The following is a 27,531-nucleotide window of genomic DNA, read 5'->3' on the forward strand; positions in this document are numbered from 1 at the left end:
AATTAGTAGCATTCAGTGCCAAATAGGCCTGATCTATTTGAGCATGTACACCTTTAGAAAAAGTTTTTTTTGGCTGTCCATAGGAGAAACGTTTTTGGTTCCATGTAGGACCCTCAGTGGAACTGGGCCGGAGTGGTGTCACACTTGTCCCCCATCCCTAGAAAACACAGCTGATTAAAGTAGTTGCATTCTAAACTGAAGATCATGATTTGTTGATTATTGGAGTCAGGTGTGTTAGCTGGGACTGGGGCAAAAGTGTGACACCACACAGGTTCGAAGGACTGGAGTTGCCATTCCCTGGATTAGAACAGGGACACAAAGGCCATTTATTAGACTACTAATTGAGTTTTGGGATTAGTAATCAGTTAAATTACCTGCAGCAGGCTCATATTGTTGTACAGAGACAACATTGATTCATTTATTTATTAATTTGCAGTGTCACACAACAGGTGCTCAAACTTGGTCCCAATGGATAAAGCTTGTTTTCTGCAGTGGTGGAAAAAATACAAAATGGTCATACTTGAGTAAAAGTAAAGATACCTTAATAGAAAATGACAAGTGAAAGTTTAAATATACTTAAGTATCAAAAGTAAATGTAATTGCTAAAATGTACTTAAGTTTCAAAAATAAAAGTATAAATAATTTCAAATTCCTTATATTAAGCAAAGCAGGTGGCACCATTTTTAAAATTGTTTTATTTAATGGATAGCCAGGGGCACACTCAGACAATTTACAAACGAAGCATTTGCCAGATCAGAGTCAGTCGGGATGACCAGGGATGTTCTCTTGATAAGTATGTGAATCAGACCATTTTACTGTCTTGCTAAGCATTCAAAATATAAGGAGTACTTTTGGGTGCCAGGGAAAATGTATGGAGTAAAAAGTACATAATTTTCTTTAGGAATGTAGTAAAAGTTGTCAAAAATATAAATAGTAAAGTACAGATAGCAACAACAAAAAACCACTTTACTTTACACACCTGTTTTTATGCATGGAGCTAGGTTGGCTCTAGGACCTTGAAGATGCTGGCGCAGCCGCACGATACTGCAAATGGGATTTTCTTGTCCAAGAGAGGCTGTTTACGAAAAAAGCTCTACTCCCTTCGACAAGAAAGGGCTGATCTGCAGATGGGAGCAGTTTGTCTGAATTATTCAGCATAGGCTTCCACACAAAGTTATTTTTTGGGTTGAGAAATAGCCTATCAATTTAATTTTCGTGCATATTGTTTTCGTTTTAATTCATCCTATAAATTCCACAGTATGTTTTTGTCGTTGCACTTTGTTTTGCTGAGCGTCGCTTTTGTGGACAGCGCATCCATTGTGGAAGGTAACATTCATATGACTGAAAATCAATGCCTTTGTTCACATTAGTCCACATTATCCGATAGAATGTGTGCATTTGTTACTTAATTAATGTGCAATGCTTTGTTGAAAAAGTTATCATCCTATTTTAAGTTTAAAATGTGGATTTTATAGTTCCGTCATTGTATAGGATCTGATAAATGTCTAAGCAGTTGCAAAATAAGTTAGAAAATGTATTTGTTTACAACAAGAAGATTCAATAATACAATTCTTGTTGATTTATTATTAAGCATAATTGCGACACTTCAATGTGAATTCCTTTTTGAATGTATGGCATTGTGGAAACATCATACTTTTACATTCCACATTTAGTATGTTTTATTTGCTGGTAATTTATCCTCTTAATTTTCAATACAATTTTTCCATAAATCACTGAATGTGTCCCCAGACTGCATCAGATTCAATGGTGTGGAGTACAGAGGGGAGCAACAGAGCTCTTCCGCAGGACAAACCTGTCTAAACTGGACCAACACAACCCGGGACTATGATGTAATGGCATATACAGATTCACAAATGGGTAAATTACATTACACAATCAAACATGTAATATGCCATCAAATTGATGTTTCATTGATTTGACACAAGTTTATCATCTGCTACCATTGCTGTGGTGTTCACTACAAGTGCCATGATTTAAATGTCACTCACATTTGTTTTAATGGTACACAGTTTGTTTGGTTATAGATGTTATTTAGAGTGTATAACTGCAGGCTCTAGTCTCTCTGTGTGGGTTATAGTTCAAACCTGACCTTGCTAATATCTGAATCTTGTTGGCAAAATACCTACCCAGAGTATGCATTTCAGTAGTACAGTATATCAAAGATGTCACATGCATATACACACACACACGTTTGTTTTTACTATCCTTTTGGGGACCAAACAGTTGATTCCCATTCAAAATCCTATTTTCCCTAATGCTAAACCTAACTTTAACCCCTAGTCCTAACCTTAATTGTAACCCTGAACTTAAGCCTAAAATAGCCTTTTCCTTGTGGGGACCAGCAACATGTCCCCACTTGTCAGAATGTTCCTTGTTTTACTATCCTTGTGAGGACTTGGTTGATGTGTCCTTTTCTTTATGCTCTGTAGGCGTTGGGGACCATAACTACTGCCGTAACCCAGACTCCTCTGAGAAGCCCTGGTGCTACGTGACTGGCCTTGACGCACAGGCCCAGAGACAATCATGTGCCATTGACACCTGCAAAGGTATTTAGCAAGGTTTCCATCCAACTGGCAACATGATTTCATGTGACTATTCTAAAAGCTGCATAAAGAAAATATGCACTTTTTCTCACCAGTGGCAGGTTTCCACCAAACTGACTTGTTGCAGATAAAAATCAGTTTGTGATGACATAGTGCACACACAGTGTACTTTTTCACTTAAGTTTTCATGTGCCAAATAAAAATCTAAAGTTCAATGCGTTTCCAGCGCATTTTCAATGCTACTGATAGTTTTGTCATGTCACCAGAATAAAACCCTCAAAATTTATTGGAAAGGAGCATCAAGATCACTGTGCACTTTCACCACCCTGTGAAGTTCATCATTAATTTAATCTGTAGCCTAATAAACTGCATTGTTCAAGTTTACTTCGATATGATGGTTGTTATATCAATTTTTGGTGTTTCCACTGCCATTATTCACATTTTATTTTGACAAATATCGCACAATGTCGAACGAACGATCTGTCGGCATTTAGAAAATTGTACCGAAACTTCCTGTTTCCATCACAGCTGTCACAAACGTGGTTACTGAAATGCATACAGTGCACAGGTGAACGGACTACATTGGGAAAAATGTATGTAAAATGCTGTTTAAACATAGCTGCGACGGAGTGAATAAATATTGTGCAGACATTGAAATGTAGGTCAAGGCTGGGCAAAATGCATTACTGGATGGGAAAAAGACTGTCGCCTCAGCCCTTCCCTAAATTGAGTCTCGATGCAGTTCTTGGAAAAGGGTGTCACAGTATTTGGGGAATGTCTGTCTTTAAAGAGATTAAATGTAAATGTTTTTCTGAGGCTCTTTCTAACCCTGTGAATGTTATTATTAAATCCAAAGTGAGAGTCTGGAAGTGGTATGGTGGGACTCCCCCCTCCCCCCCCCCCCCCCCCCAGAGTGGGCCATGAGAACAAAGAAAACACATGGCTCCCCTCAGTTTCTTTCTTGGGAACCTAGAGTGTATTTATTCTCATAAGGAAGCTAGAGCAATTTTTCCATAATTTTTTGACGGTATATTATTTTATAGTTATTCAACAATTTATACAAGAACTACTGCAAAATTGTCGAGATCCTATTAAAGTATTCTAATTCCTAATTCTTTGTGCACAATGTTCAAATAAGACAGCTAATTAGGCACCTCTAGAGAGATATCTTATCCCACGTGAGAAGCTGTGGGAGAAGAAAAGACTAGGCCAGTTTGTCAGTTAATCCACTTTGAGGATGTTTCCTGGGGTTTGACCTTTGCTCTCACATTGTCTGGGAAGGCGGTGCATGTCAAGCAATAACAAGGGCCCTGTCCGTACTGAGCCTGTAGAGCCATAACTTGTTAGGCAGATGGCTGCCTCAGGGTAGGTGTAAGCCCCACCCTATTCCTCAAACCATTGGTGGAAAGTTATACTTTTACCATGGAGACAGTAGGTAATTGGCTACTGCTGGTTATGACCTCAGGCTCTTCAACTCCAGCAGAGTTGATAAACAACTTTTTCTGGAGGGGTAGGGCCTCACTCAGTGGAGCTCAAGAGCAGATGTTGACACTAGCAGCTTCCTTTCCTCCGAGACGTGTAGTGCACTTCTGCCCCATTTTGCTGGGAAATGGCTGTCCCTTTTTAATTATTTAATTTCTTTATAGAACTGTTTCCAAAGTGAACAAATGAGACAAATCCAGTAGCTCTCCTCGTCCTACTGAGTCCACGCAGCAACGTTTTTAATGTCAAACAATGCAGTGATTTTAGAAACCATGCTGTCTGATTTCTTAAAATGGGACAAAGTGGAAATTATTCACACATTTATTCTACAATAAAAGCACTTTTAGTGAAATTAAACAATACAGTTAAATTGAATCCCCTACTACTATCATGTGTTCAAGTATGCAAAGGCAACATCAGTAAACCTAGAAAGCAAACTAACATGGTGGTCGGGCGGTGTATGGGGATTGGCTGTTGATCTTATCTGCTTTTCTCATATTGTCCACAGACGAAGCCCCTACAGAGGCAGGCCCCCATACCACAGCACAGAGCGAGGTCTTTGAGCTGACCAAGTCTGGGTCAGCCCAGGGAGGGGGTGCTGCGGTCCAGCCAGTCATTGGCATCAGCCAGCGGATACGCACAGGACCCAAGAAGAAGGACCTGGGCACTCTCGGTATGTCCTGATCTCACTGCTGAAGCAGAGGGATTAACATAGGGGGGATGTGATAGGGCCATAACGTGAGCCTCAAGGGATACTCTTAAAAAGAGTGGTCCAGCTTGATGCAGCTCGGCTTAGTACAATAGAATGAGATGGATATAAATTAGTTATAAAGGACTCACAATATTATCATAGGGATAAAATGTGAGGTGCACTGATATGCACATTTTCAAATGCAGACTGTATATAAACCTTTGAATTCAGTTTGGTAACCATAGAGCCTGTGTGTCCTGTCTCTCTCAGGCTATGTGGTTGGCATCCTCATGATGGCCATCATCATCCTCATGGGGGTGGGCATCACCTTCGGCTACTTCTACAAGAGGTCAGTATCAGCCACTATGCTACACTAGGTGCTCCGACTGGAGACACAGAGCATTAAAACCCAAGTTATTGTCCACTACTTTGTTAGGTTGCATCATGTGGTATGTCTGAGTGACATAAGAAGTGGAACCCAGGAACCACTACACCAAATGGTGCTTCAGAGAGTAGGGACACACAATGTTACATTGATTTGCAACAGATGCTTATTTCTATAGCGCAGAGAGACCGAAATAGAACATGAACAACATTTTCCACTATATTGGTGATTCAGAACTCTGATGCAGCGTTGCACAGCTTAGACTTGTGTCCATGACACAGGCAGCAGTTAAAGGCTTGGAACATCTCAGGCAGAATGTCAGTGGGGTGAGGGAGGGCTTGTGTGGGCAGTTGGCACAGAATGTTACCAGGATGTGGAGCAGAGGCCACAGGCTGCCTCCCCCTCTACCCATCCTGTTGCTTCCCTCCACTACCCATCCTGATAGCGGTCTCTCTCCAATGTGATGAGGCCTGTTCAGAAGCCACAACAACATGAAAGCGGAAGGGAGAAAAAAAGAGAGCGCCTGTAGCCTGGCTATTTTAAGCACCCGTGTTTGATGTTTCTGAAGTAGTGGAGAGCATGCAGGAGTCCTGGGGGAGATGGAGAATCTACTGCAGTGGTGCAGCAGGCAGAGAGAAGGACCCAGTTCTGCAGATGGGGGATTCTGACTGATGGCCTCTGGCACAGAACTAAATGTTCTGGAGCTCCAAGTTTGGCTGTCCAATCTGATTATGTGACTGTCAGCGTTATCTATTCTAAGAAGCTGGGGGGGGGGTGGTGTGTTTCAAGTAGCTTGATTTAAATCGGTCAAGGAAATTGATTTCTTTCTCACGCAGTAATATCAGTTTTAAGAAAAAAGTGTAGTCTCTGAAGCCCGTGCTTATCAAGTCAACAAGATTTGGAAGGATGGCCCCACAAGACTAGAACAAATGTGAATAGTCAGTCGGGTTAGGAGGATTTGCTGATTCCTAAAATTACACTATGCAAACCCAATGCATAGGAATCAGTGCTGTAGTGGAGCAGAGCACAGTTGCGTAACGTGTCGCATAGAAGCAGTCAAGCAGGAAAAGGCGCCAGTCCAAAAGTATGGCATGTTCCCTGTGTTGGATGGGGTTCAGCAGATCTCACACCCTCAGAATGTACCCCAAATGACACCCTATTCCCTCCATAGTGCACTACTTTTGAGAAGAGCTCTAGGAAATAGGGTGCCATTTGACACTCTGCCCCAGTCAGCTGCCTGGACTGGCTTATGTCAGACTGCAGGATGCCTCACCTAGCCCCGGTCCCATCAAAACATTCCCTGTGCCAGACCAGATACCGTAGCCTCATCCCAGTGATATGAGACACAGTATGGAATGTTGCCTCTCGTTCTGGTCATAAATAGAAATCGTGACCTAGCTGTCTCTGTGTTTCGAAAGATGATTCAGGTCATTGGAAGTTGCCGAGGCATGCTATGATGAAACTCTGATTCATAGCAGTGTTTTTTTTTTCAGGTTAAAGACATTAGTCCTGTAAACTGTTATTGTAAACAACCCCATGCGCCTACATAATCTGCTCTGATGATCAGTACCACCGTCATCCTAACCTCTTGTCTGTGCTGTTTGTTGCAGGGGTCGGGACCTGAAGAAGCAGCATGAGCAGCGAGTGTATGAGCGGGAGATGCAGAGGATTACCCTGCCCCTGTCGGCCTTTTCCAACCCAACCTGTGAGCTGGTGGATGAGAACTCCATCGTCATCATGGCCCAGGAGCAGACCCCCACCCAGGAGGGCATGGAGGGGGGAGACCCCCTGATGGGCCAGCAGGCTGGTACCCCAGGAGCCTGAGCACTGACCACCCCACTGGACTGGGAATGAACAAGGACATTCGAACCTCAGAGGATCCAAATACTCCCCTCAGCCCCCAAATCAACCCCCCCCCCCTTTTTTTGAAGGCCTATGAGGAGAAGGGGAGCAGGGCTGAGCTCCAAAGACTAAATTGTGTCCTTATTGCCCTGGTTTTAACACAAGTGTCACCAACAGGGGAAAAAATGACAACAGGTGGCGCTGAAGGACTAATTTCACTCCACGTGGAGACCAATCGGGGAAGGTTGTGTACAAAAGTGCATGTCAGGGATGCTCATTAAGAAACCGTGCATTTCATATCCAAGAAAACATGATCACGGGCTGACGCTCTGCTATAGCAGTATGATTGTCTTGTGAATGGGATGTGCATCAATCAACATTAATGATGAAGGGTGATGTTATAATGTTTGGAAAGGGGGAATTCATAGCCTTGACTTTTTATATTGAGGTGTTCGGCAGTTTGGTGTTATTGGCTTACCTGAGAAAACAATGCTACACTTCCCCTGGCCCTTTTGGCTGTGCTAGGGCGGGTCTGGGGAGGGCATCTAGTATAGGAATAGGATAGCCCTGTTAAACATCTGCATTAGACATCTTAAAGGCCGTTGGAACAGATGTGGAGTAATAATTAGCATGAGGGAACATTTATGTCAGATCTGCAAAAGAAAAGGAAACATCTCCTGCTCTCTGAAGCTGTGACGTTGCGTTAGCATAATGAATGTATTTGTACATGGTTCCCCTGGTGACCCTTCTGTTTAACTCATAAGGCTGGGTGATAGAAACCAATGTGCAGTAACTAGAAACATCAGGCATCGGTGGCTTTACATGAGAGAACAGGCTGTATGGTTCCTTTAGGTTAGAGACTGACAGGAAAAGGGAGACGTCTTTGTAAATCGGAGAGTCTGTTCTCAGGAGGAAATGCCGCAGCACAGCTGTGAAACAGAATACAGCTGAGTCTGAGGTCTGGCTAGAACCGGACAGAGGCTGTCTGAATGACGCTTGGGCAGACCAGAAGTCTGTTTAAAAGTTGAAGCCTGGGGCATTAGATTTGAATTCGTCCCAAACGTCAGGGCAAGCAGACGAGCAAAGTAAAAGGGTAAACAGGATATGAGTCCAAAACTGAGGTAACCTACCATATTTGATATGTACAGGATGGAATAATTGCATAATAAGCAGCCTGTTGCGAAACAGGATGCTGAAAGTAATGCCACAGTTGGTTAGAAAATGTAATATGTTGTTGACCAACAATCTCTTGTTGGGATTAAATGTAATATCTTTCTGCTTTACATGATTGCTCTATTTTGCTAATGCAATATCTTGCATCACTCCAAATGGTTGTCTTTTGTGATTTAGACATCTTTGAAATGGTTGTCATTCTGCATCACTGGATTACTCTTCAATCATTGTGGTTCCTTAGTGTTGGTGCAATGCTGATTTAAAAAAAAAAAAAAAAAATGTTTGTTCACTGTTGCTAATCATTGGAAATGAGTACTTGTATTTGTAAGTTTGGCAGATTTCAATAAAATGTACTTTGAAAAAGCATAACTGCATCACCTTTTAAATTAATACAAATGAGTTCCTTAATTTAGCTGAAACCTGCTTAAAAGTGAGTGACTCATGCTCACTGGGAATTCAATAAGACTATCAGGTTTAAGATTCACCCATCCCATGAGCAAAGTTATACACTACCACCCTCTAGTGGTCATCTACACATTAATTTACAAAGAGTAGGGTTTGTGTGCATCTTTAAAGTTAGTATATTAGCAAAAAATGAATTGTATTCAATCAACATCATGGTGCTAAGTGATTACAATGTGTACAAATCAGTACCTTAGATTATGCTAGCATACAAAACCATGTTTATTTTAATCTCCATATTCTACACATTTTGTTCATGTCTAAACAAAATCTACAAACCCTTGATTCCCTTAGGCATATATATATTTCTTACAGCCAACTTAAATATATAAATCCAGTTTTATTTAACTACAATTCACTTTGTCAGGGTTTACAAAAGCAGCCCAATTTAGATATTTCACTCATTTGTCCTTTGATCAATCAGATCTGAAAAATATAAATTTAGCAGAGCAATTAGGGTTAAATGCCTTGCTCAAGGGCACAGACAGATTTTGCCTAGTCAGCTCGGGGATTTGAACCAGATGTCTTACTGGTCCAACGCTCTTAAACGATAGGCTACCTGATGTGATTGGTCAAGACGAATGTGGGAAAAAGATCATACTTAGGTTGCCTGTGTAAACAGAGCCTCTTTAGTAAGTTGTACAATGCCTTTGAGAGCAGAGCTCCATTAAGTACACACCAGGTTCATGCTGTCCAATCAGAGTTGAGTGGTCCTTATCAACAAGCACCAGGTACCAGTCTGGTTCTAAAGGTGTGCTGCATGTAAAAACACTACTCATCCTATAACAAACTCCAAATCTGTCAACAGCTCCAAATTCCCAAATCATAATACCATTTTAAATCTGTCCATGTGCACATGGACAAAACAAATTCAGAGTTAATTTAGTGGATTAAAAACATTTTGTTAATTGTAAGAAAATCTATACACTACCATGTCCACCCTCTACAGTAACTTTACATTAGTAGATGCCCCACAAACCACATGACAATAAGACTAAAGGATGATTACTGTTAACAGTTGTAGAGTGAATCTGATGCCATCAGTGAAGCTGGGAGGTTCTCTAAAATCAAGGTCACATTTCAAGTTGAATCACTGTTTGATGAGGATTTTCCTGGTCAGTGAGCTCATGACATTCCTTTGACACAGCTCCACATATTTCTCTGACTGGTGTGACAGTGTGTGGCCTCCTCAGAGAGTGCTTGTTTGGTCCCTGCTGTGCTTTTCACGCCAAAGGGGTATCCTACAAAGCAAGCTAAATCTACTTAGCGTTTTCTAAAACTAACTAGTTTCAGTTAGCTTCACATTCCAGCTCAGGCTTCATCCGTACTATGATGGTGGATATTGCTTGTCTGCCTGCCACTAACTCTAGCAGGCTTGTAACTGCGAGTGCATGTTGCACATGGCTAGTTGAATGCCGAACTCGTCATTGCGACAATGCGAAAAATTCGATCCATGGGCAAGTCAGTGCCCCATTTTCATTTGTGCTGAAGTCAAACTAAAATAAAAGTTATCTTGCAAATTCAGCAGGTTATGGTATATTTATTACTTATCGTTAATGCAGACTTTGGTGTGCTTATCAATGCACAACCATCTTTCTTTCCCCACTCTTATCGATAAAAAACTGCATTAGGTCTGCATTAAGTGGTCCTGTGCTGGAAAATGTAAATGCATTCCGTCAATAATAAATGTGTAATGTGATCGTAATCGTGTGATCGTAATCGTCTTCCTCCAATTGAAAGGGATGACGATGCAGTCCTCAACTCGTGGCTCAGTCATTTCACGGTAAGCAGAGTTAACTGAATTAACCTTTTCCGGGTCAGGCTAGTTCTGAAGGATTCATTGTCATAGAAATGTACCTGGATAAAAGGTGAATCACCTTCGTATGACCGGTTATTCCGAGTTGACCAAAGAAACCTTGCTAACTACTCAAATCTGCTGCGTAGGATACCCCTCTGTCTTCCTGTTGGTAAACAAACGTCACTCCAAATGCTCTGCCCTGGGTTAACTCAGTCAATCAGCTAGTCTGTCACATCTCGATTTTCACTGCTGTTGCCTGCTGAGCGAATCTTCTCTCCACAATCCACACTACAACTTAAGACCCACCCGACGAGATAAAAACAGTCAGTGAAAAACACAACAGCTTTCACATGAGGATTGATATTAAATGCTGTGGAGAGATTGTCTCGATAAAATAAGGAATCATATTGAGAGAGCAGAGAACCAACCACATAGCAGGATCTGATAGCATGCCAAACAGATGTGTAAAACCCTGCATGTCCTGGTGTGTGCAAAAAAAAAGGATTTAAAAAATGTAACAGGACAAAAATAAATACCAAACACCTCTAGTCTTCTCATTGAAATGTGTCTCCTCCCTTGTCTCCAGTCTACACACACTGCAGTTCCTTGGTGCTCTCAGAGCTGTATGGTCACTCATACACATCCACTATAGACCATATCAACATAACACACAGAGAGAGGAGCTTGGTCCAGCTAGCTCAGGTTATCCAGTTCCCAGATGGCATGAGTTAGGTTTGTCTTCCCCACTCCTCCTCCAGCTGTGTTAGTGCAGTCCAGGCTGTAGTCTTGGAGGGAGGGCTTGGGGATCCAGAGGGGCAGGCGTCTGCTAGGTGCCATTGTCAGCCAGGCTGGACTCCTCTGGAGGGGCTGGTGTTGGGACTGTGCTCTGGGGAGCTGAGAGCGAGGAGCTTTCTTTTGGAGGGTGGAGTCGACACAGTTTCTGGTGCAGCTCTTCCAGTTCGGCTGGCAGACGGATGCCCATCTCCTGGTTAAGGAACAGGGCCTCGAAACAGTCCTCCAGCTTCTGGAAGGCAGGCCTGGGGAGGGAGTGGGGGGAGATACAAGGGGGTGAGAGGTTACAACCAGGAAGGAAGGTCATGGTGTGGAGAGAACATGAGGGAGCAATCTGCCTTCTGAGACGGAGATGCTATCTATCTGGTTCTGAAGAGTGTTCGGTTTTTCCACTTGCTTCTGTGGCTCTAGAGGGCAGAGAATAGCCTGGAGAACGTCTCATGGGGAGGCAGGGGAAAACTTTCCCACATGTGGCCGTTCAGCTCAGTTACAAACACTGTGCTTTCTGTTCTATGTGCTACCCCTCACCCCCTCTCTGTTATCTCCCTCCCTGGTCTCTCTCTACCTTTGTTTTCGCTGTTGCTTTGAGCCTTCAATTACAGAATGTTTTGTATACATGCCTACTACAGCTATGTTGTCACTACACTGACTTTGTGTATCAAAGTAATACATTCAACTGAAATATATTACTCAGCATCTTAAGCCATCAGCCACTGTATAAAACAATTGTCTCAACTCACCTGTTTTCAGGGATGAGGTCACAACAAGCCACAGCCAATGGGAAGAAAGCTGGAGGGCAGTTGTCAGGGAGAAACTTCTCCATGAACTTGTCTACATTCAGGCCAAAGTCATAGGTCCTGGGAAGGCACTCTGGGTCTGCATTCACCTGCCCAATAATCTACAATAAGAGAGAGAGTTAAAAATGGATATACACTCCAGATTGCAGTATCTGACCAACACTGTGGACAAATCAAACAAAATAAATGATACAGAAGCAACATTAGCGCAATTTCCAAACACAACAAGTATTCTCCATTTCAACATACAGCCCATAGCCTAATTCTGTGAGTAAATATAAAAAGCAGGCCTTTAAAATGGTATTCTTACCTCACAAAGCACAATCCCAAAGGAGAAAATGTCCACCTTTTCATCATAGCGTTTACCTGAGGATGACAAAATGTTAATTAACAGGCCAGCATACAATGAATGAAGAAGTGTTAAAGTGAATGATACGTGTGATCCACAGCGCCAAGCTAGGTTCTCCTGCTCTGCTCACCATTCAGCATCTCTGGAGCCATCCAGTAGGGGTTCCCCACCACCGTGTAGCGCTTCTTACGGTCAATGCGCCTGAAAACCCTCTTCTTATTGACCAGTTTCTCAGGGGGAGGTTGCTTGACCTCCTCCACCATGAGCCGGGATAGGCCGAAGTCTGCCACCACCACTGTGTTGTCCTGAGGGAGGTCAGGGGTTAGAGGTCAACAGAATATGACGTGGCAATGTAACAGTGCCAGGTGTTTTCTTCAGTCAAGGAGCATATTACTTAACTCAATCAATATGGGTCAAATAACAACAAAAGATAAGATTGTTTCCAAGAGTTGTTGCTTTTGTGTAAAGTCAATGACCAATAAAATAAAATAAATCACAATAAAGTATGACCAGATGGGTATATCAACTGTAAACAATGTGTGTTGTCTTCCTATACACACACACACACACACACACACACACACACACACACACACACACACACACACACACACACATATATATATATAGACACTGAACTGAGACAGGTATACAGTTATACATAGGTCACTACATGTAAATCAATGAATCTGTCTGTGGAAATAACAGACAAGACTCATTACACCTCATGGAGGGTTGCCATACAGTGAAAGCTCTGTGAAGACCTATATAAGCCTGTACTTTATTACTTACACAATATGTTGTTGTGAGTTGTGTTCTGCTGCTAGAATACAACATAGCTCTACCTGGCCTGTTCCAACAAGACTACTCTGTCCCAATCAAAGACTTCTGTCACAACAACAAAACATGTTCTAGAACACCCTGCCTCCAGGTTAATCTAAAACAAGAAGCTACACTACCCACGGTACATCAATCTTTAACAGTTTAGAAGCCAAACACACATTTTGGTATAGGAGAGAAACAATGACTGATTAACAAGAGATATTGAAGCAGGAGTGGTATCTGCATGTGTTTCTGTAAATGGATCAGGAAAACAAATGGATCTCTGCTCTTCTATATTCTCCTCTACCCGTCTATCTTTGAGTTAGCGTGCCATGTACAATTCAGGATAGGTCACCTACCAGTTTCACCAGGCAGTTGTGAGAGTTAAGATCTCTGTGGATGATGCTCATTGAATGCAAGTAAGCCTGAAATAAGGAAAAATTTGTCAAACAAACTAATCATCCACAAGTGGAAGCATATTCAAGACAGAAATAGTGCTTCATGCTGCATAGAAAACAATGTAGCTTTAAAACGTCTCCCACTAAGCCTGGCTGATAGAAACGTCATCATTTGACAATGTCTTAAGGGAACAAATAAATGATTTTGTTGCCCTACATACTTGTGTTTCTGTGGAGGGACTGTGGGTTGTAAGGAAAGAGAATCAGAGAATAAGGAACTGTCAGTATTGAAGTGGTCTCCAGGGAAATTAGAAGGCCTGCCACCTTGTTGGCTCAGACGGACATTAAGGTATGTGGAACATATGGCTACCCCTAGGTCACTGCAAAGCCCCACACTCCAGTATGACCCATTGGCAAGAGCAATCCCTGCCTCAAGTAATCTGATCTCAGTTCATAGAGTCAGAGTCAACCTGAAACCAAGTACCGTACCTTTAAAATGCATTGTGTTTAACTACCACCATACATATTGGAAGCTGCTCCAGCTGAACAAAAAGCAGCCAGTGTCTACATAGACAGTATTTAACCTCCAACAGTAAATATCCCTGGAAGGGGCCAACTCACCATTCCAGAAGCAATGCCTTTGGCGAAACTAACCCTCTGCTCCCATGGAAACTGGTCCTGTAGCAACCCATGGGAAAATAAACAACGAGAAATGAATAGGTGGGCCCCTGAGTAGCCTTTATGGCTACACAGAATATTGTGGGAGTTCTAAGGAAAGTTACACCAAATCATATAGTGTAACCCACCACTGAAAATCTATAATCAAATCATTAAAACTCCAGTTCCCTCTGATTGCTGTTGACCATATGTTTTGTTGGACTGCGGTGTAAATGATCCAATCTGGGAAGTAAAGGTGGTAATAAACTCCTTTGAATTTTCACCTGGGAACACTTGCTCTATTTACCCCCATTCCACATCTCTGCTGGTTGACATGCCAGCCAGCCCACCACTGAGCCACCAGCCTTTATCTGAGCAGAGTTTACCTCAGGTCAAGTCAGTCCCAGTCCCACACAGCACAGGCCCTTAAAGGGATACTTTGGGATTGGCAATGAGGCCCTGTATCTACTTTCCCAGAGTCCGATGAACTCGTGGATACCATTTTTCGTCTCTGTGTCCAGTATATAGGTAGTTTTGTGAGCCAATGCTAACTTACCTCTAACTTAAAAATGGTATCTACAAGTTCATATGACATATAAGTAGATTGCCAAAATCCCAAAGTATACCTTTTTTTGGTTGTTGAATTTGACCCCTTTTTCTCCCCAATTTCGTGGTATCCAATTGTTAGTAGCTACTATCTTGTCTCATCGCTACAACTCCCGTACGGGCTCGGGAGAGACGAAGGTTGAAAGTCATGCGTCCTCCGATACACAACCCAACCAAGCCGCACTGCTTCTTAACACAGCGTGCATCCAACCCGGAAGCCAGCCGCACCAATGTGCCGGAGGAAACACCGTGCACCTGGCCACTTTGGTTAGAGCGCACTGCGCCCGGGCCGCCACAGGAGTCGCTGGTGCGCGATGAGACAGGGACACCCCTACCGACCAAGCCCTCCCTAACCCGGACGACCCTAGGCCAATTGTGCGTCGCCCCACGGACCTCCCGGTCGCGGCCGGTTACGACAGAGCCTGGGCGCGTACCCAGGGACTCTGATGGCACAGCTGGCGCTGCAGTACAGCGCCCTTAACCACTGCGCCACCCGGGAGGCCCTCAAAGTATACATTTAAGGAAAACAGTAACAGCTATTTATTTATAAACTATATTTTGGTGCAGTGGGAGAGAAGAGAGAGGGTTAAGTGAATTAATTAGCTGAAACGCACCATGTCTCCAATGAAATCCTTCAGTGTGCCCCCCTCAATAAACTCGGTTATTAAATTCAGCCTCTTGTCCTTGTATAGCACACCGATGAACTTCAACACGTGGGGATGTTCCAGACTCCTCATCACTTTGACCTGGAGAGAGAGATACACTTAAAGCTGCAATCCTTAATGGTGAACCAGCCACGTCCTGTAAACAACCAACACAGTATTTTCTACCTCGGACATCATTGCACGCGCAATAGAAGACCACAATATGTACTGAACTTTGTTTTACCATGCTGCGTGACTCTCCTCAACTCAACAACAAAAACAATAACAACGGTGGTGGGCAGCCAGTGGCGCCATTTCCCCTTACTGCAGATTCCATCTTTAAAAGCTCACCTTTATGCTTTCGATCTGAACTTTAACACCACAGCAAACAATTTCCACATGTTCTCTTTGAAAAAAATCTGAAGCTTATTTTTCCCACTGAAGACTGAAGCAAATCCATAAGGATGAGTGGACTAGACTACTGACCTCCTTTAGAAAGGTCTTCTGCGTCTCCTCATCACAGCGAATCAACTCCTTCATCACCATCACCTCACCAGTGGCTTTGTGGGTTACCTATCAATGAGGAGAAAAACAAAACACTGACGCCTGTGTGAAGGCATGTGAAGGCATGGAGTAGATGTGAGAGATTGAGATGTGTGTGGAAAAAGAGGTTGATTGTTGGGTGAGAAGCTGACCTTGATAGCCTGGCCGAAGAAGCCCTTGCCCAGCACTTCTCCGTGGATGAGGTCACAGGGGCGGAAGATGCGATGGGAGCAGCTGCTGGAGGAGCGCAGGGATTCGGAGCGCCCAATGTCCCGGGTCAGGATAGGGTGTTCCTTAGGGGAGGTTGGCCCAGGGGACTTACAGATGCTGTTGCTACGCCTTCCATTTACAGAGAGGGACACATGTAAATTAGACATACGTAGATCAAGATATACTGGAACAAACTATAAATAACTTTGTATCTCTCCATTTCTGCCCCCAATGATTAGACTCTCTCTCCTAAGGTCAGCTGGTTCAGCTGTACCTTAGAGACCTCCTCTTTAGGGTGCCGTCATCCACCACGTCTGTCCTCTCCAGAACACTGTTAGAGGGCGAAGACAGGCGCATGCGGGAGGTGGCGGGGACCCCCAAGCGGTTTTGCGAGGACCCCAGTCTGAGCCTGTCCAACCGCTGCCTGACTGGATCATACTCTATGAGCAGCTGCAATGTCTGACTGGTCCGATGGATGAGGTCCTCCACCTGAAAACACCAATGAAAATACATAATCTTCTTGGACAAAGTCCTCTCTGACATAGTAAGATGAGCACGCAACACTAATGACAGAGGTATTGGTATAAGGCCCATAGAACACGGGATGCAATTAGAAGAACTAGGCAGGGTTCCAATGAGAACAGGTTCCTGATTCCTGACCACCCGAAGGGCTATCAAATTGACTTATACAACATGACTTGAATGGAGCCAAAGAATTTTAATTCGAACGCACCTTGTGGCAAACAGGAAAGGTGGGAACTAAAATTAAATCAGTGAATGCACCATTGGAATGCACATGGTTTGGTAAGGTGGTGTGGTGAGATTGTGTTGAGTCCTTCCAGATGCCATCCTCCCCAACTAAAGAATGTTTAAATTAAGGCAGAATGGACAGAATGCAATTTATAGAGTCTAAAAGTCAAGTAAACAAGTGTAAGTGTATATGTAGCCTATTTCATTCACATTCGCTAATGTTAGCTAGACCTACTAGTAGTTCTGTTGTGATAATTACGTTAGTGGTGTTGTTTAAGAGTTAAGGGCCATCCACCAAGCCAATAACGATAACTATAATGAGAAACTATAGGCTACATAACTATAAAATGTTGGTGAGCCTGTACAGGAAAGTTTATCATTCTATAGTCCTGCACCTGTTAATCAACTGATCAACGCATCCTACTGCACACTGCCTATTAATAAGGGGATAACACAAAACCATTCATGAGGTCTCTTAACGCACAGATACTGGTTCACACCATTCAGTGCTGTCAAGGTGTGTTCTGTCAGTGACAACTGCAAATAATACTTCACTGTACATGTACGCCTAACAAAAAATACCTGTATTTAAATGTAGCAATCGACAACAAACGCCATTTATCCTGAGCATCTTTTACAGCATGTCATTAACTCATTGCTCAAGTGGTTTGCAAGTGATTTCGTTTTTTCTAACGGTTGTCAATTCCTTTGGGTCTTCTTTTTCACTGTGCTCAACTAGGCTATGCCTGTGCAACTACACTATATATACACGAACGTATGTGGACACCCCTTCAAATTAGTGGATTTGGCTATTTCAGCCACACCCATTGCTGACAGGTGTATAACATTTAGCACACCACCATGCAATCTCCATAGACAAACATTGGCAGTAGAATGGCCTTACTAAAGAGCTCAGTGACTTTCAACATAACACCGTCATTAAATGCCACCTTTCCAACAAGTCAGTTCGTCAAATGTCTGCCTTGCCCCAGTCAACTGTAAGTCCTGTTATTGTGAAGTGGAAACGTCTAGGAGCAACAATGTCTTAGCTGCAAAGTGGTAGGTCACAAAAGCTCACAGAACGGGACCGCCGTTCTGTGAAAATCTGTCGTTCTGCCCCTGAAGAAGGCAGTTAACCCACCGTTCCTAGGCCGTCATTGAAAATAAGAATGTGTTCTTAACTGACTTGCCTAGTTAAATAAAGGTATAAAAAAATATATATTTTAAAAAAAAATCGGCAAAATCAGCGCCCAAAAATACCGATTTCCGATTGTTATGAAAACTTGAAATTGGCCCTAATTAATCGGCCATTCCGATTAATCGGTCGACCTCTAAATGAGATGTTCAACTTTTGGTCATGTAGTGTATTTACAATGCATCAGTGCAACAATGTTATCATTACCGGCCCAAAACACCTACACTAATGCACTTTCTCTCCTCAACTTTCCCCGAAATGCATGTGCTGTACGCCTGTTTTACGTTCAGCAATTAGTAAAAGCAAGCCTGCTTCTTTACCTGAATCGGTTATTGGGCTTAGTATTAAAAAGTGTTTAAAAAAATGTCCTATAGCTTTTGTAGCTTTCCTGGGATTTCACGAGAAGAGGAATGGCCTATTGTTCCACTATTGATTAGGCATAGGCCTACATTTTTAAGACAAGACAATTATTGTACCCGGGCTACAACAACACAGTGCAACAAGAAATGTATTGTCATTCTCAAGTGAATATACAATTATTATCCATAGGTTTTAAACTGCAGTGATGTTGGCAAATTTGAATAACCGCTTAAACATCCTGTTTTGTTTCGTGCCCAAATAACTGCATAGACCTACAGCCTAGGCCTGATTATGAAACAATATGGATCAGTTTGGGTCTATTCTCCACAGTTTAGAAGGACAAGAAAGGTACATTAGCAGGCCGCTCATATGGTATATTTTGTCAGGATGTAGCCTATCGATGTTAAGATAGGCCTACTATAAGAAAATATGTGATTCTCCTTTCAAACTCCCCGACCGCTAATGCTGTAGCCTATTTTACATTCAGCAAGCAAGAGCAAGCGCGCGCGCATCTCTCCTCCTATAGGCTATAAGTAGGCAAAAAAAGACAAAATAAGTGTCCAACAACATTTTGTAGTCTGCTTTTTCCTGGGACTTCACAAGATGTAAGAGGAATAGCCGTGGCAGTGGAGAGGCCAGGTGCGTAATTGTGCAACAGAACAAAGACAGAGGCTAGAAATGTAGCCTATAGCATAAGTAGAAGAGTATGCATATTATACCATAATTCATGAGCTCAATGTTAGGCTTAGTATCGCAGTGTATGTCCTGTCAATTTACACAGCGAAAGAAAAGAAGTTGATCCTGAAGCTGATCCCGAAGCTGTGCTGAGTGTGCTACCACCCAGTCCCTGGGAATGCAGCTGGAAAAGCTACATTATGTTTCAGTTTTTTAGGGACCTAGGCTACAACATCAGAATGTAATGAAGAATATTATTATTGTTTTCAATTGAGTACAAAACTCTAGTCTAGGCTGTAAACTGCAGTGAAAAGCCTATGTCATTTGAATAACCAGTCAAACGCCCGGTGTTTTGAACGCATTGCAGTATTCATTTCAAAATAACTGCATTTATCCTGCCTGATTGGGTAACCAATTATGGGGTTTAGTCTACAAGGTCCAGACACATAAGGCCAGTGATCTATTGTATTTTGTCAGGATGTTTCGGTTAACAGAAACATGCTAATGCTGGGATTTCTAGTGGCGCACAAATGAATTATGAATAATATGCAAGCGAGTGGGAAGTTGTATCCATAGTTTCTGCGTTTGGCTTCCGTGTTTTAAAAGTGTTTGAAAATGACAGTTGCAAACACTTATGTAATAGTCGCGCTTTATAAAACACCACTGGGTTACTACTGAATAGAGACTACATTTCATTGCTTTATTCAAACTACTGAATGTTATGCAGTTAACCACGTAAAACGTCAGTGAATGGTGAAAAACGGGATCATGCAGCTCACCTCTTCCTCCACCAGTGTCCCCACTGTAAGACCGTTGATCTCCAGGATCCTGTCACCAACGTGGATGGCATCCCGAACTTCCGGGCTGATATGCATCCCTCGGACTCTGAGAGAAATACAGCACAAATACATGTCTGTCAGAAGCACCAGTATCAGCATGAACTAGAAGAGAGCTGGTTCTATTGACTAATCAGCAGTGAGCACCTAGACAATACAGAGGTGGGTGTATCTGACTGTCCACAACATCAAGTACATCAATCAACTAATGAGTCCTTTGGCCGAGTCCGTATCAAGACTATAATAACACCACCAAAGTAAAGAGACACAGGATTTAACATCCAGGTTACATAGTCTTATTGGTGATGTACAAACATCTGGGTACCAAGGAATAATGCCTTGTTATTCAGCAAACCTATAATCAGTTACACAACACATGACTCATCCTGTCCCACTCAAGTTCTAGACAGTCAGGGGTGTATAGATTCACTGGCTGTGAGTGACAGTTAAATCCACTCACTCTTTGACTTGCACGCTAGCCAAGCCGCTGGCCGCGTCCCCTATGACAGAGACAGAAAAGCCCCTCTTGCTGTTGGTGGCAGAGGGCATGGAGATGAGGGTGACCGTGTGAGGCAGAGAGTCCAGGGACGAGTCGGCGGAACGCTTCTCCAACACGGGTGCCAGGACTACCTGCTTATAGCACTTCCCACTGCACCAAGAGAAAGAGGAAGAGAGCGGAGGAGAGAAGAAAGAAGGAATAAGGGGCAATGTTGTGGATAATGATGTTATTGAAGTGTTTACCAGTTGAAAGTGGGTCAAAGTGTTCATCAACGTGTTATACTTCACCTATGTCATTTGTCTGAACGTTGTTTCAAAACAATTGCTCTTTGGGAACAGTAAAGTTTATTGTAGAAAAATATGTAGAGAAGGAGAGAGCAGGAAGGAGGGGTATGGCGAGAGTCAGACCGTAGAGGGAGCTCAGGTGTGACAGACAACAGATTCATCAGAAATGGAGCGATACTGCCTGTTTCCAATAATATAAATCACATTCCCTAAACAGCCTCTATCAACATCAGATTAAACAAAAAAATTGAACAGAATTAAAACAACTCTCACCAGTACAGTTTGGAGCGCTCCACCAGGGCATAGGTGTCCCTGTCCTCGATGACAACTTTGCAGCTCAGGCACACAAAGCACTCTGGGTGATACTTGTATTCTCCGGCCACCTGGAAGAACAGATACAGGTGGGTTTGTCTTTCCAGCTTCATGGAGAGAACACTGTGCTGTTCTGTACTGTCCGGTGTTGTGTGCTTGATGGTGTTGTGTTCTGTGTGCTGTCCTCTCTGTGTGGCAGTGACACAGTCAGTAACACCTGCTCCACTCTTAACCTATCTGGAATATGCTATGATGTCATCCACCTCCCCCGGGACCCAAGCCCTGCCTTCTCTAATCCCAGCATGCCACTGACGCTCTCTCTTTTCACACATTAACAAACTCTGAAAGAAAGTCTGGTTCTCTCACACATGTGCAACAGCTTACTCATTCACATGTTACTTCTCTATACCTTACACACTCCCAATCTATTGGTCTTGCTCTCATGCTAAATTAGACAAAGTATCCACCTCCTGAAGCAAGTGACACACACACACAGACTCCTACACACATGGTATGTGCCATAGAGGAGGTTCAGAGGCCACTTCATGTGGGTTTGAACTTCATTCCTGGATCTGAAGTGATCATGTGATGTTAAGGCTGGGCGAGCTGGAAAATCTAAAATGTGCTCCTGTACATGAGGCCCGGAGAGATAATCTATTTTAACCAGTCAGTGTTAACCGACTTCAATTTCATTGGAGTCTTAAGTCTACAACAACAACAACAACGAGCTGCAATGCCTTCTCAAGCTTGAATTCAATTTTGGTTAGAGATTTTGTCTCAAGACCTAAGCTCCTCACCAGATCATTTGAAAACAGGATAATTTCTAAAGAATGTGAATATATTAATGAAAACCTGTAGTCTTTGAAGTGAGATAATATGTTCCATTCTCCCCAGCTCTTCATTGTAGGCTGCTATGAGTAAAAGTGTTGGGAAAGGATCTTGTTGCCGGTCCAGGGGGCACTAGGATTAGGCTGAGTGATGTAAGCCATGTGTGCGTCTGTGGCTGTGACTCCCTCCCTCCAGGCTGAAGCATTACCACACCGACCCCAGTCAGAAACAGCCTGAAGGAACCCCAGCTAGACACACACAGCTGTGTCATAGTCCATAGCTGGCTGTGTGTGCGCAGACTCTCTCGGCAAGGGGAGGCTAGTGTGTGTGTGTGTGTAGAGCTGGTCTATATTTATTTCTCTATTAATTTCCCCATTTTACCAATTGAAAAAGAACAAAAGAAGGATATTCCAAAGCAGTCTAATTTGAGAGGATTTACAACTGTCAAGAACTGTAAAACGTCTCCAAAGCCACAGAGAAAAGTAGGCAAACTGAAATGAAAAATGCCATGCGACGATCTCCTCATCAGAGAACAAAATGGCATTTGGTGCCATAGCCTGCCCCACAAACACACAACAGCTTTAAGTAGCTGCATGCTCCACACTCCTCTCCTCTCTTGAGAGACCCAACAGCTTTAAGTAGCTGCATGCTCCACACTACTCTCCTCTCCTGAGACCCAACAGCTTTAAGTAGCTGCATGCTCCACACTACTCTCCTCTCCTGAGACCCAACAGCTTTAAGTAGCTGCATGCTCCACACTACTCTCCTCTCCTGAGACCCAACAGCTTTAAGTAGCTGCATGCTCCACACTACTCTCCTCTCCTGAGACCCAACAGCTTTAAGTAGCTGCATGCTCCACACTACTCTCCTCTCCTGAGACCCAACAGCTTTAAGTAGCTGCATGCTCCACACTACTCCCCTCTCCTGAGTCCCAACAGCTTTAAGTAGCTGCATGCTCCACACTACTCTCCTCTCCTGAGAGACCCAACAGCTTTAAGTAGCTGCATGCTTCACACTACTCTCCTCTCCTGAGACCCAACATATTTAAGTAGCTGCATGCTCCACACTACTCTCCTCTCCTGAGACCCAACAGCTTTAAGTAGCTGCATGCTCCACACTACTCTCCTCTCCTGAGAGACCCAACAGCTTTAAGTAGCTGCATGCTCCACACTACTCTCCTCTCCTGAGACCCAACAGCTTTAAGTAGCTGCATGCTCCACACTACTCTCCTCTCCTGAGACCCAACAGCTTTAAGTAGCTGCATGCTCCACACTACTCTCCTCTCCTGAGACCCAACAGCTTTAAGTAGCTGCATGCTCCACACTACTCTCCTCTCCTGAGACCCAACAGCTTTAAGTAGCTGCATGCTCCACACTACTCTCCTGAGAGACCCAACAGCTTTAAGTAGCTACATGCTCCACACTACTCTCCTCTCCTGAGACCCAACAGCTTTAAGTAGCTGCATGCTCCACACTACTCTCCTCTCCTGAGACCCAACAGCTTTAAGTAGCTGCATGCTCCACACTACTCTCCTCACCTGAGACCCAACAGCTTTAAGTAGCTGCATGCTCCACACTACTCTCCTCTCCTGAGACCCAACAGCTTTAAGTAGCTGCATGCTCCACACTACTCTCCTCTCCTGAGAGACCCAACAGCTAGACCATTTAACGCAGTGTTGGTTCGGCTGCAGGGTAAGAGAAGGCTGCCAATTCAACCCTGCCAGAAATACTTGGCACTTCGCGTACAGAGCCAATGTGTCCAAAACCAAATAGAAAGGCCCATTATGTGTTTTGCTTACTGGCAAACTTCAGGTTAAAAAAAGACTTCATTTTGGGGCCCACTTTAATCCAGTTAAAGAGAAATGACCCTTTTGTGACCAGCAATTGTTTGTGTTTTCAGCAGTTCTAGTTGTATTTAGACCTGGTTTAATAGGGACCATAACACTGTTAAAATGAAGTTCCATTAAAAAGCACAGCACTCCAACCCCATGCATGGGAATTCCATAGCACTGATGAAACAAGAAGAAAGCTAACCAATATTCAGCCTTCAGCTACACTTTAATAGCATAACCATGAGCTCATGATCTAATCCTGAAAGATGAACATTGATTTGACAAACTCAGTCGAGCCAAACATTCTAACCTTCCCTTAATAACAGATACTTGATCTTTCAAAAACTGTCTCCAATAAACACTGTGGTGGTCTGGTGGCAGACTGGCCGTACAGTGTGGGTAGTATCTGTTGCCTTTCCACCGCAGTGTACTGAATCAGGTGATGGACTGGTTCCAAAACCACTCCATGTTCTCCATTTTCTCCCCAAAGTTCACTATGTGCTGGGGGAAGTGAACTGTGGAGACTGTACAGAGGAGAACAGAGCGGGGCCATGACGGGGGAACCTAACTAACAGAGAGAGAAGCATCCACGATGGGGGAACCTAACTAACACAGAGAGAAGGTTCAGGTCCAATCTGCCATCTTTTAAAGCAACCAGGATGCAGAGCATGGTTGCTCTGTGTGGATGATTACTGCTGTGCCAGTGCCCAGCCCCCATGACCTCTCCTGTACATAAGTATTGACCTCAATCACCAAGGAGATGTTTGTTACAACATAGGGCTTCAACCTTCCCTCTAGGGATTCTGCTGAAAGTTGAGGAGAGGGGGAAAAGTGGGTAAAGCTGACAGTTCCCTCATTTGTACACATGGAGAAAAACAGATCCTATTGCTGCACAACCCACTGAGCTCATATCAAAGAACAGTGATTCACTGTGAGTTGGTGTTATCCGAGTGTGGCCCTACACATCTAACATATGAATACAATAGTAATCCTGACAGTGAATTATTAATATATTCTCTAATGTACAGCTTTGTCTGACTGTTCCCCATACCAACACTGTCGTCTTTATGTTCAATGAGATCTAAAAGTGAACCAAGCCTGAAGCCTACTGCATTATAATGCCTGATACTTTGGATCCTGGGCCAACCTAAACAGCAACCAGGGTTGAAAGCACGGACCAGGTGTGCAGAAGCTCCAGGATCACAATCAGACTGGGATATACCGATACGTGGAAATGACAAACCATAGTCTCAATGTCTACTGACAGTGAGGTGAGGAGGATGGAGTGGGGTGACTCACCATGGCAGGTCCAGTCATAAGCAGAGAACAGCCGTGACACAGCTCTCCAAACTTCTCCCAGTAGTGTTTACGGCAGTACAGCTTTCCATCCTTCTCATAGTACCAGTTGGTCAGGTGGTCACAGCACTCCGAGCACCTGTGGATGGGAAAAACATGTTTACCTCTGCAAGAAATGAAGAGAGAAGAGTGGACATACGGATCCTTTCAGCAGAGACCATATCAAGTGTAGAGCAAGCTGTTTCAAGGTGATTTAGAGGAGAGTCACTACAAAGCCTGAGTGTATCATTTCAAAGACCTGTAGACAATCTCAAAGGCTTGTGTTAGATTTCTGAAAGATTCCTATTGAGCAGAGATTCCCACCACTCAAACAATGGCGTCTGAGAGATGACATGCAGATAGAACCAATAAACAAGACAAAGCTGGAGCAGAATAATTACAAAAAGATTCTCAAAGAAAACAGCATCTGAAAAAGACAAATACACTGGGGACTTAGTGCGAGAACTAAGTCAGTTAATATTGGAAATAGTTTAACCAACACGCAAACAGTTGACCTGTCTGTACACTCTCCCTCAACCAATCCTCTTTACAAAGAAAGTGACGGTGAAAGTATCCCTTAACGAGAGGCACTGGCACTGTAGACACAGCGCAGCAGAAGCCATTCATCATGTGAGAAATTACACTGGTGAACATGATACCTTCCACTCCCAGGTTGCACTGGAGTGCAGTGGTTGCTTCAGGCCTTTCTTTAGGATGACGGTATCTACTTGTCTCTGATCGCCAGGGTACGATGTAAAGGAAGTAGGTTACCTTGTTCCTGAGACATGTCACGTCTCGTTGGTGTGATCCATCACAAGGTAGGTAACACTGTGAAGAGAGTGACTACACACACACAATGTCTACATGAGGGCTGTGGTTTCCCAGAAGAATAAAGCGATAAGCAGCAGACCTTGGGAAACGCTGATCATTAACCTTACCTAAATACCAGCAACTAACACCAAAGGCTGCCCTCAGCTCTCCCCATCCACAGCCACATTCCAGCATCTTAATGTGTTCCAGTTGTTTCTGAGCATGATGAAGCACCTCTCAGACAGAAACCCTGACAACACTCTACACAGCCTGGTGGAGGGGGATCAACAAAACATGTGGTGAATGCACTGATTTGTCTGAATTTCTAGTTGACTAATGTTCATAGAGTTAGGAATGCTGAAGTTGCCGAGAGATCAGGGAGCACCTGCAGGCTGTGAGGATACCTTCAGGTAGTTTCACAGGTTATGCAAAATGGCAGCACCAGGTTAAGCTGTGTCAGGCGCACAATCAATTCTAAACCTCTCAAGGAGATTAGTCTAGGTCACTAAACTGGCAACCCACTTACACAGACTCCCTGTGAAGAAGGGGTTGCCAGTTCTGCATACTGACTCATTCATCTGGAGGACCATTTAAAAACCGTGCAAACACACAAAATATACCCCAAAATGTGTGTGCACCAGTTTTCACGCAAAAGTTGCCATTTAAAATGTTTTACTTGAAGTGAGAATGTGCACACCTCCCTGCAAACTTCAGACCATGCGTACGCACATCTGTTAGTGGTTGAAATATTGTATTGCAAGCTGGCAAGTATTTTGTGCAAATGGGGTATATGATGAAAAGCTTATACAGAAAAAACTAACAGAAACACATCTGAATAAGAATGCAACCATTAGTGAGAACAGCAAACCTATGTGTATTATATTCAGAATCTAAAATAATTAAACATAGGAATCTTATAATTCGACCTAGGAATCATTTTCCTATTTATTTTCATAGCCATTGCAGAATATATTCCTCACATTTTCTGGCCGTGATGGTTTCATATTCCCAAAGTAGCCATATAGCAGATTTGAAATGACCATGCGCATCTCTCATTTAATTGGACCTTGTAGCCAAGTAAATAGACAGGCTATACAGTATGTATTTCAAACTTTGCAATATCATAAGCAGCGGGCTTTATAATACTGGTATACCGTTTAACAGCTAATCTTTTACATTGAAGTAGGCATATGTATCAAGTTAAGTTTTTAATGTGCAAAAGTAGCCTACAGTGAAATGCCTTTCTTGCTCTTTACCAACAACGCAGTAATGATTATCAGTAGTACTATATAAAATGTATTTTAAAAAAGTCAAGCAGAACAAAAACATACAAGAAATATTACTAACACTGAGTACTGTAATTGCATTTCTTTTTTGCAGCCTGCCCTACAATGTTTCAGAATTTGTGGGCGGTCCATCATATGTAGGTTGGGGAAAAAGTCGATATAAAACATTGTTGAATTCAAACGTTCTGCTGACAGGTCTACGACAATTTGACATTGTTTTCTCATTCACAAATTGACACAGTCCTTTTCCAAATACACAATAAATGAATGCTAAAGATTACAACATTCTGCCAACACAGTAAATAGACCAGTAGC

At 43.2% G+C, this 27,531-nt stretch overlaps 2 protein-coding genes across 5 annotated transcripts in view; one reads left to right on the forward strand and one right to left on the reverse strand.

Annotated features, from left to right (window-relative positions):
- Window positions 1–1,001: 1,001 nt before the first annotated feature.
- On the forward strand, window positions 1,002–8,503 carry LOC139390074 (phosphoinositide-3-kinase-interacting protein 1-like). Its single transcript, XM_071137201.1, has 6 exons — window positions 1,002–1,326; window positions 1,750–1,878; window positions 2,451–2,567; window positions 4,555–4,719; window positions 5,008–5,086; window positions 6,733–8,503. The coding sequence occupies exons 1-6, from the start codon at window positions 1,260–1,262 to the stop codon at window positions 6,944–6,946; spliced, it is 771 nt and encodes a 256-aa protein (XP_070993302.1). The 5' UTR covers window positions 1,002–1,259; the 3' UTR covers window positions 6,947–8,503.
- The window catches only part of LOC139390073 (LIM domain kinase 2-like), a 32,255-nt gene continuing 12,094 nt past the window's right edge, over window positions 7,371–27,531 (reverse strand). Inside the window, exons 1-15 of one of the 4 annotated variants that reach the window (XR_011629460.1) lie at window positions 21,979–22,189; window positions 21,088–21,197; window positions 20,492–20,680; window positions 19,975–20,080; window positions 16,490–16,704; window positions 16,158–16,344; window positions 15,949–16,035; window positions 15,433–15,564; window positions 14,177–14,233; window positions 13,517–13,582; window positions 12,466–12,640; window positions 12,297–12,352; window positions 11,930–12,087; window positions 10,573–11,434; window positions 8,440–9,840 (exon numbers count right to left, since the gene is read on the reverse strand). Coding sequence is in view for 2 of the 4 variants with exons in the window: in XM_071137198.1 (XP_070993299.1) it covers window positions 11,224–11,434; window positions 11,930–12,087; window positions 12,297–12,352; window positions 12,466–12,640; window positions 13,517–13,582; window positions 14,177–14,233; window positions 15,433–15,564; window positions 15,949–16,035; window positions 16,158–16,344; window positions 16,490–16,704; window positions 19,975–20,080; window positions 20,492–20,680; window positions 21,088–21,197; window positions 25,085–25,220 (1,885 nt within the window). In the remaining 2 variants the exon portion in view is untranslated. Of the gene's footprint in view, window positions 11,435–11,929; window positions 12,088–12,296; window positions 12,353–12,465; window positions 12,641–13,516; window positions 13,583–14,176; window positions 14,234–15,432; window positions 15,565–15,948; window positions 16,036–16,157; window positions 16,345–16,489; window positions 16,705–19,974; window positions 20,081–20,491; window positions 20,681–21,087; window positions 21,319–21,978; window positions 22,190–25,084; window positions 25,221–27,531 lie in introns of those variants that run through there. The other 3 variants (XM_071137200.1, XM_071137198.1, XR_011629459.1) reach the window with 3 other exon arrangements.

This window comes from Oncorhynchus clarkii, chromosome 30, assembly GCF_045791955.1.
Source record: "Oncorhynchus clarkii lewisi isolate Uvic-CL-2024 chromosome 30, UVic_Ocla_1.0, whole genome shotgun sequence".
Taxonomy (NCBI): Eukaryota; Metazoa; Chordata; class Actinopteri; order Salmoniformes; family Salmonidae; genus Oncorhynchus; species Oncorhynchus clarkii.